The sequence below is a fragment of the Simochromis diagramma genome, unplaced genomic scaffold (assembly GCF_900408965.1).
Source record: "Simochromis diagramma unplaced genomic scaffold, fSimDia1.1 OVJJ01000583.1, whole genome shotgun sequence".
NCBI lineage: Eukaryota > Metazoa > Chordata > Actinopteri > Cichliformes > Cichlidae > Simochromis > Simochromis diagramma.
This window is the reverse complement of record NW_024387285.1, coordinates 148,392-161,846: the sequence shown is the minus strand read 5'-3', so window position 1 is coordinate 161,846 and position 13,455 is coordinate 148,392. Positions and strand designations below refer to the sequence as shown.

General features: G+C 40.5%; 1 protein-coding gene across 1 annotated transcript; it reads left to right on the top strand.

Moving 5' to 3' along the window:
* The first annotated feature begins 6,382 nt into the window (after positions 1 to 6,382).
* LOC120716131 (granzyme K-like) lies at positions 6,383 to 9,030 on the top strand. Its single transcript, XM_040003515.1, has 5 exons — positions 6,383 to 6,592; positions 6,774 to 6,918; positions 7,288 to 7,423; positions 7,869 to 8,138; positions 8,235 to 9,030. Exons 1-5 carry the CDS (start codon positions 6,529 to 6,531, stop codon positions 8,385 to 8,387), a joined length of 768 nt encoding a protein of 255 aa, XP_039859449.1. The 5' UTR covers positions 6,383 to 6,528; the 3' UTR covers positions 8,388 to 9,030.
* The last annotated feature ends 4,425 nt before the right edge of the window (positions 9,031 to 13,455 follow it).

Genomic DNA, 13,455 nt, shown 5'->3' with positions numbered 1-13,455 from the left:
AAATACACTCTGGGATAAATTGACCCAAGCTGGTGTCACGACACTCATGGGAAGGACCACAAATAATGGAAGTGACACAAACACCATAATAGGTACATGGGCGAGAAGTGGGTTGTATTATTACTGTGGACATCACACCCTTTGGGGAGTGTGGGGACATGTGCTATGGTGCGGTTAGAGGCACCACTGATGCCTATAGGGAGTAAGGTAAAAGCTATACCACAACATGACACGCGCACATTGATGTGTATGTGCCATGTTTGGTGACATGTGTTGTACTTTCATTCCCAACAACACTGCTCCAGATGGCTCTGTAACCAGGGCTCTGGAGGGTTTGAAAACGTTGTCCAAAACTATGCATGAACATTCGGGAGTCAATAATGCGCCGGAGAACTGGGTGACATCTGTGTTTGGGTGTGTTTATGTCTGCCATGTTTTCTCTTGTTACTTTCATGGGAATATTGGTTACAGGTTGTTGTCTCATTCCTTGTGCCAGACGAGTGCTGGAGAAACTGATAGAGAAGTCCATGAATCCTGGCTGACCCGTTCTGCACTCCTAGGAGCCTCAGGTTGAGCTTCTTCCAGAGCTCCTTCTGGGCTGAAATGCAAAAGAGGAAGCAAAGTCACACTCGGTGTAGTTATGCTGCCTTGTGATGTCCCAGCTACTGGCTGAGACCGGGTCACCTCTGGTGTAGCTGCCATTGATTGAGGCTGAGTCACTCCTGTGGTGGGTCCCTCTGCCTGCCGGAAGAGAAAGAACAGACCATGCTGATGCAGTGGCCGCACTTGTGACTCTTCCTGACACTCTGTGGTCAGCAGGACCCACAGATGTGGGCCTGGCAACTTTATTTCAGCTGAAGTCAATGGACTCAATGATAAGGATAATCAATTCAAATGTAAAGAGGTCCAGTTAGAGAGAATATCCTTAAACAAAGAGTCAAGATTCAAAGTGTTTCATGTCATATGTACAAGAAGAAAAAGCATTTCTCTGTGCAATGAAAGTCTTTCTTTGCTTCCACACACAAATGCCGGTTAGGTTTCAGAAGATCATAAAGTTCCACATACATTATAATTCAATACAAGATTTATATTGAAGTAGCCTAACAGTGGTATCAGTGTCTGCAAATGTCAAATAAAGAAAGTACAGTTTAGCAATAATTATTATTAATTTTCACAATGAAGGTGGTGAGAATAAATTAGAAACATCAAACATCTGAGTTCAGATCTGAACTGCAGCCCGCCTGTTGGTGACCAAGGCTCTATGATGTGTTGCCAAAAGTGTCAAACAACACCCAGCGGCACTGTGAGCTGCACATAAACCACAGGTGTTAAAACACAATCAGCCATCAGTTCACGTCTCTATTTTTGCTGACTCATGGTTGGATCACATCCTGTGAGCTCAACAGAAAATGCTCGGTGCTTTTAAGAACCTGATAAAAGAGAGATAAGAAGAAATGTTCTGCTGAGAAAAGTATTTTTATCTCATGTGTTGTCACAGTCTGCACAGTCTGCGCTGGCAGACCATGGGGTTGTGGGGAAAGAGGACCCAAATGCTGGACTCTTGGAAGCAGACAGTGTGTTTGTTTACAGTGTCGTTGTGGTGGAATTAAGGCACGACGGGTCCAAGGATCATGGTTTTGAGCCATTTTATTGAGCACTTCTCACCACAACACGCACCAACCCCTGAGTCCCCGTGTTTTAACTCGCCCTACCTGCACAGCACCGCAGACCACGCCCCACCACAGTCGTAAATAATTGCACAACAAAGAATCCTCCTGCACCCCGATTGCCGTTCCGTGTCTTCTTCCCAGTGCTCGTGCTCCATGTCTCCGCTCCCATGATACTCCTTGCACACTGTCCCCTGAAGATGCCTGTAAACTGGTGCTCAAACACACACATGCACCGAGGGACAGCAGCACCAAAAATACACAAGTCCAGAAACTATTCCTGAGCCCTGGGTCCCTCAGACCCAGCTCCCTGACATGTGTGGAGCAACACAGTTTAATAAAAAGAGCTGATCAATGTCAACTAAACATGAGCAAGTTATGTGACTTTACCAAATTAAAAACATTTCAAAAATACATTAAAATATATATTTTTTAAAAATACATAAAGTAAATAATAATAATAACAAATATGCAAACAAAAGACAAAAAAAGCCCAGATTATATAAGTAGGTTTTCATTTATTTATTTTCCACATATGAGGAACTGACTGTGCTCACTCAATAATTACGCCTTATACAATAAAGCAATGTGACCAACAAATAATGGAAGAAATTCCAACACAGTACAGAGAGTTGGGGAATGGCTGCAATCACAGCATTGTACGATGCTGACAGATGGACCCTTAGGCCCCCTCCTCCATTCAGAGATGGTCTTTCCCTGTTCACATAAATGGCCTCCTTGACTCCGCGCTCAAACCAGCGTTCCTCCCTGTCCTGGATGTGTACATCCTCATCATTGATTGATTGAATGATTGATTGAGTCCTGGCCTGACGAGGTAGTTCTGCTGTGTTGTGCCATCCTCTTTGCCAGAGGGTGTGTGGTCTCCCCGATGTATGAATCCTGGCAATCCTCCTAGTACTTCACAGCGTACACTATGTTACTCTCTTTGTGTCGGGGGACCCGATCCTTGGGTTGGACCAGTTTTTGCCACAGCATGTTTTTGGGCTTTAAAAGCCACAGCGACACTGTTTAGAAAAAATGTTTCACCTCCTTTGTTTAGTGTTTGGTTATGTGAGATTATTGCATGTTTGTATATTGAAGAGGTTCGTTATCGTCTGGCTTACACTCACTTTAAGTTTGCCAAAATCTGGGGCCTTTCTCAATTATATTAATGGGGATTCGGAACTAAAGAAGCTTCTCAGATGAAAGGTGAAACATCTTCAAGCAACTTAAACAAGTCCAGATGCTTTTCTTTCCAATCTCCTTAGACTACGATGACCTGAGAACCTCCACAGACACAAACAATGGGGATTCAACATAAACTGACCCATTTGACTGCACTTTGTGTTTATGTGAAGCCAAGGCTGGACTGGGACAAAAAATCGGCCCGGGCATTTTGACTAGAGACCGGCCCACCAGGATAAAGATTGAAAATGTGACGTCATTCAGAGGTAAACCCGCAAAGGATTCTGGGAACTCGTGGCAAGAGGTACTAGCACACGCAGGCTTTCAATTGAACTCAGTCACACAGCGATAAAAAGAAACCCAAAAAATGTCAAGAAGCTGTTGTATTATTAACTGCAATAGCCGGTCGCATGACAGCCACGGGAAGCCGACGGGTAAAGAGATCGTTTTTTTATCGGATTACGTCGTTGAAGAGAAATTTTTTAAGCCATGTTTCCGAAGTAAGAGCCGACGGATGGTCTGGATATACCAAATATAACGTCTCAGAACACTCGAGCTCACAGGTTAGTCTGCTCCAAGCATTCCCACAAAGGTCAGAGTTTTGTAGTAGTTAATACGTCATTTTTCTTAACATAATTGGTGATATAGGTTACAAGCAAGTCTGGCGCTGAACAGAAATTGTCGCGCTATGCTCCTTTGTTTATTGTGCATAAATAGTGAATTGTCCTGACACAATATTGCGTTTCGCTTCTGTTATTATGGTACACTGACAAAAACATGTACTTTTATTCACAGGATAAAACAGTTGTTTTGTATCACTAATTGTCCAGTGCGATTACAGCATACAGTATTATTGTCACTGCTACATTTCTGTAATGAACCAGAAATTATTTCCACTACTAATTAATTACCGTTGAGCTCAAAGATCCTATTAATAAACGGTTAACGGATGTGTATTTATGAAGACGATTTGTGAGACTGGTAAACTTACCTTTGTTCGTACGATGGTCTTTCGTTCTACACGGTGCATTTCAAGGTCCTGCACCCAACCGTCGGTAAACTGTACCTGGGCTTGTTGCAGTGACCTGAAGTTACTAAACTTCACGAGTGTATGCACTCACTCCAAGAACCGTGTAATTATAAATATGAGCGTTGTGAAAGTTGGGCAGCACGCTAACGTCTGTGTGCTCGTAAGGGTCTGACCCTTTCACTCCTTTGATTTTTCCTCGTATCTTTTCTTTGTCTTTTCGTCGAGTCTGTCTTTGTACGGACCGGCATTGTTCTCCTTTTGTTTTGTACATTCCTTTTTTGTGCGGCAAAGCAAAAACAAGAAGGTATTGGAACCGGAGAATGAACGTTTTGGGGCCCTGGTAACCCTATCCCGGGCAGGGTAAACTGTTCCCTTGATGTTCTCTTCATAAGGGTCTTCTGAATCGCTCTTTGTCTGGTCCCTCACCCAGGACCAATTTGCCATGGGAGACCCTACCAGGGGGCAAAAGCCCCCAGACAACATAGCCCCTGGGATTCCTGGGACACACAAACCCCTCCACCATGATAAGGTAGCAATTCACGGACAGGTGTCTGTCTCCTGAATCCAAATCTGCTCTCTCTTTCTAGTCCCTGTCAGGACTCTTGCTGCAGCATTTTGGATTAACTGAAGGCTTTTCAGGGAGTTTTTAGGACTTCCTGATAATAATGAATTACAGCCGTCCAGCCTGGAAGTAATAAATGCATGAACTAGTTTTTCAGCGTCACTCTGAGACAGGATTAGGGATGGGTACTGGTATCCGGTGCCAAGCAGCGCACATTTCGGTGCTTTTTTTGTTGCTTTTTTTTCTTGAGCTGTGACACACTTTAGATTCTAGCCAATCATTTTACGTTTCCGAGGATAGTAGGCGGGTCCAGGTACGTACGTTCTTTTAGAGCAGAGCTACAGACTAAAAATGCCCAAGGCGAAGCGGTCAAAAGTCTGGCTGTACTTCACAGCAAAAGATGCAAACTCAGCAGCAACAAGTGCTTTAAGCTGATACTGTGATACTGTCAAAGGAAGTAACACCTCAAATCCGATGAAACACCCGGCGACGCATAGCGTTTTTTTTTTTAAAGCCGAGAAATGCGCTGTATTTGATAGCTTGCTGCGAGACCTCACACCGAGCACATCTACTGCGGGTGTGGTGCCTGTTATCGGACCCTGGAGTTTGCAACATCCCCCAAGAACCCGAAGAGTAGAGTCCTGGCCCCTAGCCCTGCCAGTGTAGCAGAAATGATGAGGATGATGATGCAGCAGCAGCCGTTCTTCTCTGCGTGAGTAGCTTAATGTTGTTCATGTGTAATTTATGTTGAGTAGGCTAACCACGTTATTACATTAATGCAGGTAAGGTGAACTAGCAAACATCATCATAGCTACATGCAGCTGTCTTCTTGTTTGATGGCAGGTACTCCCTTCACCCTGGCCAAAAAGGCTAAAATGACCAAAGAAAAAGTGGAAAACAGCTGAACATGAGAGGTTTTTGGACAAAGCTTGTGTTTTTTCCATTGTTTAAGCACTGCTTCCAGCCAAGAGTGATGCCATATATGCCCCATAGCTGCAGAAAAGGCTAACATTGTTATCTTTTTACAAAAAAACAGCTGAACATGAGAGGTTTTTGGACCAATTTTGTGTTCTCCATTCTTTAAGCACCGGCACAGTTTCAAAAGTACCGGTTTGGCACCGGTATCGGATAAAACCTAAATGATACCCATCCCTAGACAGGATATTTCTAACAGGGCGATCGTGACTCAAGAGTTTGGTGTTCGTCTTGTAATCGGAAGGTTGCCGGTTCAAGCCCCGGCTCGGACAGTCTCGGTCGTTGTGTCCTTGGGCAAGACACTTCACCTACCGCCTACTGGTGATGGCCAGAGGGGCCGATGGTGCAGTATGGCAGCCTAGCCTCTGTCAGTCTGCCCCAGGGCAGCTGTGGCTGCAACTGTAGCTGCCTCCACCAGTGTATGAATGTGAGAGTAGATGAATAGTGGTATTGTAAAGCGCTTTGAGGGGTCCTGAAAAGTGCTATATAAATGCAATCCATTATTAACTTTAGAGATGTTGCACAAATGGAAGAAAGCAGTCTTACATATTTGTTTAATATGTGTGTTGAAGGACATGTCCTGGTCAAAAATGACTCCAAGGTTCCTCACAGTGTTACTGGAGGCCAAGGTAATGCCACCCAGAGTAAGAATCTGCTTAGATACCATATTTCTAAGATTTTCAGGGCCGAGCACAATAACCTCAGTTTGATCTGAATTAAGACATTCCTGAAGTTTACTAAATAATACAAGATATTACAAAGATACAGAATGCAACTTTGTAATGTATAAAAATATATATTTTAATAACAGTAATATATATATTTAAAAAAAGGCTCTAATAGACGCAAATAGTGCCAGTTATAAATACCCCAGTATATTTCACAAATTAAATACATATGGTTGTTCTGAAAGGGGGTGGAGTTGGGGGAGTTGGGGGTGTAGATATTACTGATACTCCTGACCATATTTGAAGGTTTGAGTGAGTGTTGTTTTGCTGACTCATTCGTTTCCACGGTCAGACCACATCCTTTGAGCTGAACATATAAAGCTGAGCATCACAGTGAGTTTCAGTGCATTCAGCGTCTGATCAAAGAGGGAAGAAGAAGAAATGTCCTGCCTGAAGAATTTCAGTCTCCTCATCTCATGTGTGCTCCTCTTCATCATCCAGCCAGGTGAGTGATGTTTTCTACTGTAATTTATTTACCTATTGGTAATTTTAATCTTCATGTAAACGAGCATAATGCAAAGTCACACTGCTGATCTCCTTCAGTGTTGCAGAGCAGTTGGTGCAGTGTGTTTGTTTCACTCATCTGTTCTTCATTCATGTGTCCTGATATTTTGTTTCTGTTTCAGGTCGTGGTTCTGAGATTATTAATGGGAAAGAAGTCAAGCTATACTCACTGCCTTTCATGGCTTATGTGAGAACTGTGACTAATTCTTTGTGTGGAGGGACATTAATCCATCCACAGTGGGTGCTGACAGCTGCCCACTGCACTGGGTAAGAATCTGAGGTCTTATTTTCCTCAATTTTAAAAATAATGCAGTATTTATTTTCAACAGACTATTATTCCTTCAGTAACTACCCAGAGGTCACTACCCTCACCTGTGGTCACGAGCTCTGGGTAGTTACTGAAAGAATGAGATCAGGGCCAGAGCAGCAGAAATGTGCTTTCTGTAAATTTTAATTTCTTCATTCAGCTTAAAAAGAAAAAATAACGCAGATTCACCCAAAGCTCAGTAACAGCTATAACCCAGCCATATGTAGTAATACACAATAATAAGGAACTATGATGACTGTTTTAGAAGCTGCTGTTAACCTTTTAAATATGTAAACCTTCATCACCAGATTGTGTTTTTTCTTTTACAGGAGTTACTGGGTGATGCTGGGAGCCCACTCCAGAACGAAAAACGAACATTCCAAGCAACTCCGATTCGTCGAGAAAAGTTTTCCTCATCCTGACTACTGTTGTGCAAAGCACAACAATGACCTCATGTTGCTGAAGGTAAGGTGATATATCAGGGTCTGATACAAACGATGTAAATGCACTGCTTCTTATTTAGCACCTTTCTACTCTACCTGAGCTCTCAGAGCGTTACACAACATGGTTACACTTGTTTTCTATGCTTAAGTGCTTTCTAACACTGACACACTCACACTCTAACGTAGCATCAGAGAGCATCGTGGGTTCAGTATCTTGACATGCAGACTGGAGAGACCAGGGATCAAACACCAAACCATCCGATTAGTAGATAACCTGCTGTACCTCCTACAGCCAACTCGGGTTTTGCTTACTTAACTAAAACTTAGTTTCATTTTTTAAAATATAAAGTGTATTTCAATGTGTGTATAGAAACGTTTCAACACATCACTACACATATTTTATATTTTCAAAGCAAAGTATTATAAATAAATGAGTGGTGCTTCAAGACTAAATTTTTTTTTATCAGCTTAACAAACCGGTGTTGGAAACCAGGGCAGTGAAGTGGCTCGAGTTTGGCAACACTGTGAGAGACCCGGCAGCTGGCTGCACGTGTCTGGTGGCTGGATGGGGACGAACCGAAACAAAACAACCATCAGACGTCCTCATGTCTGTCAATGTGACTGTGGTCGACAGGAAGACGTGCAACTCTGGTGATTATTACAACCACGACCCTGTTATCACTGATGACATGATATGTGCTGGTTCAGATGGTACAAACGTCGCTGATACCTGTCAGGTACGTATGAAGAATTCATGTATTTTTCCTTGTTTGAAGTAAATGTGCATTCAGCTCAACACCTGAGACACTGTCATGTGTTTGTTCTTGCTGCAGGGGGATTCAGGAGGGCCGCTGTTGTGCGATGGAGCGCTGGTTGGAGTCACTTCTTTTGGACGGGGTTGTGGTATCATTAAAAAACCTGGAGTCTACTCGTTTGTCTCAGGGAGACAGCTGTACTGGATCAAAACTACGATGAAGTTATTCTAAATGTCTTGAAACCACAGCATGATTTGATGTTACATCTGTCAGTGTTGTCTCTGTAGACCATTATTCAGTTTATCATTTCATTGTTCCTCTTACAGTTTATGATAATTTAGTTTCTGCCAGCTTAATATACTTTTTTTTTATAGATTCTGCACTTGGTTAGTCCACCACATGATCTTATGGCAGATAAGTTGGACTGACCTCCCTCCACATTTTAGTCCTACTGTGAACAAAATTGGAAACACTGTTTGAAATTTTACCATCTTTCACCACACAAACCAGACAGAAACATGGTTGTATTTAATCATCATTTTTCCAAATAATTCAAAGAACTCCCAGACATGAGTGCTCCTGGTTGTTGCAGATGAGTGCGGCTGCAGTAAAACCAGGGAGAAGCAATTTTTATGTGCACACAAAACCCACGATTGTAATATGAAACAGAGAGATTATTCAGACTGTCAAACAGACAGATTCAGCAGCTCATATACAACCAACTGAAACTGAAGATGAGGCTTGTGGACAGGTTTGTTGAAAAAGACACAAAAATCTTCTTTTCTTCATTTTGCATTACTGTTGCTTGAAAACCAAAAAAACAAACATCTTTTTCTACTTTCTAATAAAGCTGGAGGCATGAATAAAAAAACACATTTGCTCTCTTTTTCTTTGATTGTACTGCAGTTTCAAACTGTACCTTTCAAAGTAGCATCGTTAATATAATGAGTTTACAGTTACAGTCTAGTTTGAGGCCCAAGAAACATTTTTACTGCTTTTTTCAACTCTTTTGATCAGCTGTAGATTTTCTTGTACAAAAGCTTTTCTTCAGAAGAAATGAACACAGAGAATATTCACTCATGAGAAACAAACAAACCTGAGAAATACACAACTGACAGCTTCACATGTTGAGGATCTCCTCCTCCTTAGGATTCAGTGACACGATCTTCACACATTCACCTCCATCAACACTGTCTTTTGTCATTGATTACTTCCAAAAACAGTCTTTTTTGTTAAACTGGCTGAAAGTATCAGTCATATACGCGTCTGCACCCAGTGTCCTCTATAGTATTTATGATAATTTGACCACAGGCTTTGAAACAATATCAGCACTCGATCAACAGTTTCCTCGTGTCTGTTGCCGCGATCACACAGTTTATAAATATCATTACTCAGAAAAGAAAGAGTACTTTTTATTTGAAGTAAATACTTCAGTCAATCACCTCATATATCTTATGATTCTTGGTACTTTAAGTTGTTTTATCAAGACTGAAACAATCATCTGAGAGAGTTTGGGAACAAACAGAAACACTTGTATGCTCTGATCAAACTAATCCTTTCATTAGAGGACCGAGGAAGAAGAAAATACCTGTCCTGCACAGAGAGCAGCACTCGAGTCTTGTGTCAGTCATAATAATGTGTGTGTTCATTTATTCCACTGCTTGAATGCCAGTTTAGCTCCTTAGGTAGATGTTTTTATATAATTATTGTTATCATTAATTATCATTGTTACCAGTATTGCTGTGAATTTGGTGGAACTTACACAGTGCCCCCCAAAATATAGCAGAGACTGCCACCTAATGGTGGAGTATAAAACTACATGTCAGTTACATGTAGTTGTCTTTTGCACAAAACCTTTTCATAAATATGTTTAGAAGAAAACAAATGAACAAATTATTGTTTCACTGAACTTAAAATGTAAAACAAAGGCAGTGACATATTAATTTTTGATGCCACAGAAAGACTTTGTAGCTGCTGTAGCAACCATATACAGTTTGTGGTGTATGTTGTTGCGTGTCTATTCCTGGATTTATGGTTGTCATGTGGGAAGTGTTGAACGAGCAGGACATGTGTTCACTCGGTCGCTGGTGTGTCAGCAGGGAGGCTGGGTGAGTAAGGGGAGGGTGTTTCTTGTTGACGGCTGTCAGTCATCTTGATAAGTTCAGAGCACCTTGGAGTAGCTTCCTTTGGCTCGGGCTTGACTGCAGCATTGATGGATTATTAAACATGCAAATAAACAATTTATGGGCCAGTTCTTGGAAACTGGATCAATTTGTTGGGTTGTTACGAGTCATTAGAGCAGTAGTCCTTACTTCAGCCTCATGTGGCTAAATTGGTCATGACAGCAGCATTTTGAAAGAGTTCTCGTACAAACAAAGAAAGAAAAGAAAGTATTCGTTTTTTTACTTCTGTGTCTCGCTTTATTGAAAAGCACAGAATATACGTAAAAATGTATTTGTTTTGATGTTTCCAAGCACAAACACTCAAATTTAGACATAAACAAGGAAGCATGTTCAAGAATTTATCCATGTCAACAAATATGTTCAAGCTTAACTTTGAGTTTACGTTTAAAATACACCAAGTAGTGAATCTGTTTGGCTGACAGGCTGGATAATCTCACTTTGTTGTTTTACCTTCACGGGTTCCTTCATAATCTGCAGCAAACAGGAGCACTCATCTTCTTAGAGTTAATCTAAGTTAGCTGGAAAAAGAGAAATTAAGATTTCTACAATTTGCAGGCTGTTCAACTCTGACTCCAAAGTCTGTGCAGCTTCTCAGTCACCTAGGTCATGACAGTCTTAAGAGCTTGAAAAAAAGATGACTTTCTTTAAGGCTTTTTTCACCTCTCATCCAAGAGGCTTCTTTAGTTCAGAACTGCTTCAAAGATGTCATCACCTCCTGGCCTTTGCAAAGAATACAAGGTTAAAACACATGTAGACTGGGTACTTTGTCAGGTCTGGGATCTATGTGCATCCAGCTTTATGTACCCTCTGCAGCGATATCAGCTTCAATGTGGACTATGCATAAAAGCCAGATCCATGCATCTCCTGTATTGTTTAAATGAACATGATACTCTCAGCTCCTAACACTTCCGAAATCCAGTATAACTCTCACTTGCAATAGTGCGTTTGCATCTGATTTTGGTAACATGTCTATTTATTGATATTTATTTCTGTTTGGCATTTCCTGTTCTTATTGCATCTGTTTTAGATGTCTGTATGTGTGTTTGTATGGCATGCGGGTGGTAGCATACTACCTTTTGATTAGCAGTTTCTTTACTGCACTGCTTCACCACACATGAGATGAAAATATTCAGATTTGTCGCGTTAACATTGGTTATGGTGTCAACGTCATTTTAACAAGATTAATGCTGACAGCACTGGTAAAAATAAATATTAGCATACACCCCACAAACACCAGCAAATTGTTCTTGTTTCCTTGTTTTCCTTCCTTCCTTTTTCAGTTCCTCTATTTCATAGGGAGCTACTAGTTGTTTAGATGTTATTCTAGCCCCTCTCACTGGCATTAAATGTGTAGTATCATTCCAAAAATTCCCTATTCTTATGCTTTGTACGCTTACGGCTTCTTGTTCCAATAACCCGTTTTTCATCGCCGTGTCCTGGTTTCTCAACACCAGACCTTTAATCCGTTGGATGGCCAAGCCAACATGGCTTTAGTTCTTTATCTCTTACTTATACAAAGGTAGTCTGTGGGTACGATGGAGGTCCAGTCTGGGGACCCTTACTTGATATTTGCCCCTGATCTATTGTTCTAAGACCGGTTACAACGGAACCATCCAGCTGCTAAAGCTGCACACTTCTGGACGGAGATCTTGGATGTCATTCCTGCAATCCTAAAAATTATTAGTTACCACTGCTGTAAACAATATTTTTTTCTTATTCTTATTCCACTATAAACAGCATTTTCATTTTACATGTTTATAGCATAGCATCTTTATTTATAACGCAATTTACATCCAACAATGTTGACCAAGTGCTACAAATAGAAAACAGATAGAAAACAGTTTAAATTACATATAAAATATCTTAAAATTAAAAATAATATATTTATAATTCATAATTTATGAACAAAGTGCTGTATATATGCTCGTGTGCCTCCTGACTGAAAGGAATATGCATTAAATACACCAGCACGAGAACATTTCACTTTTACCACCAAACAGTTTATTTCCATTATGCAAGGTTCAACAGTTTTCCATATTAAATATGGACCTGCACTTACAGAGTACAGAATAAAAGCAAAAACCCCTCACAAGCAGAAAAAAATGAAAATAGTTTTATAAAACTGTATATGTAAAAATGCTGCTACACACTGTATTTACATTTTTTTAAAGTTCATGTAAACAGTTTGTAATTCATTATTCTTGAGGTATTTTATATTTACTTAGTTTAAATCATTATTTTCTTCTTATGAACACTGGATAAAAAAAGAAAAATAAACTTTTGTTGTGACCATTGTATCAGCATTGTAAGATTCAATGCTGTTTGCAGGTGTTCCCCAACTCTCTGTGAATGGTACTTATGGCCATTGATCAGTGGGTTTTGGTCAGTGGTTGTTGGTCGACGGTCATGAAAATTTGCATAATTATGATTAATGAACTGACCTCCCAGCCCATTGTTCCTCAGTGGGCTGGTTTCAGTCATTATGCAAATGTAATGTTTATAAAATTGGGGAAACCTGCAGTCAGCTGAGACTGAAGAAGTCACCTGGATGAGTGACGAAACGTTTCTCCCACAAAACGCTACGTCCAGATGAACAGAATCAACTTTTGGATAAATCTGTTGGGCATTTTCTTGGGTTTCAGACAATAATTTTGATTGTTTCATCCAAACAGGACAGGCAAATAAAAATAAAAGAATCTGAAGGTTAACATTTCTTATTCTTTTAAAATATATTTTCTTATTATACTTGTTTTTAACTGACTGAAAGAAAACAGTGTCCTTAAATTTTAATCGATATAAAGAACACGTGATCACATGTGTGCACACTTTAATGTATTGTCTGTGAGTGAGGACATAAATATGAAGCTGCTGGATTTATATTTATAGTAGCAAAAAAATAATGTCAGCAAAAACTTCAATGAAATGAGCAGTATAAACAGTTTTGCGACTTTACATCTAAGCATACATTTCCAGATCATGTTGACAGAAATCAAATTAGTATCTCCTTGTAAATGGTTTTCCTTGTGAAACTTTCTCATATATTTTTTCTTGTTTGTTGTGTGAGAGCTTTTCCTCTCACTAGAACCTGCAGAACCCTGCAGGTGTTAGATCTATTC

Excerpts from the sequence above, each read along its gene's own strand:
- LOC120716131 (XM_040003515.1), top strand. The coding sequence starts at position 6,529 with ATGTCCTGCCTGAAGAATTTCAGTCTCCTCATCTCATGTGTGCTCCTC. Across the intron at positions 7,424-7,868 it reads ATGACCTCATGTTGCTGAAG|CTTAACAAACCGGTGTTGGA; the intron begins GTAAGGTGATAT and ends TTTTTTTATCAG. Across the intron at positions 8,139-8,234 it reads ACGTCGCTGATACCTGTCAG|GGGGATTCAGGAGGGCCGCT; the intron begins GTACGTATGAAG and ends TTCTTGCTGCAG.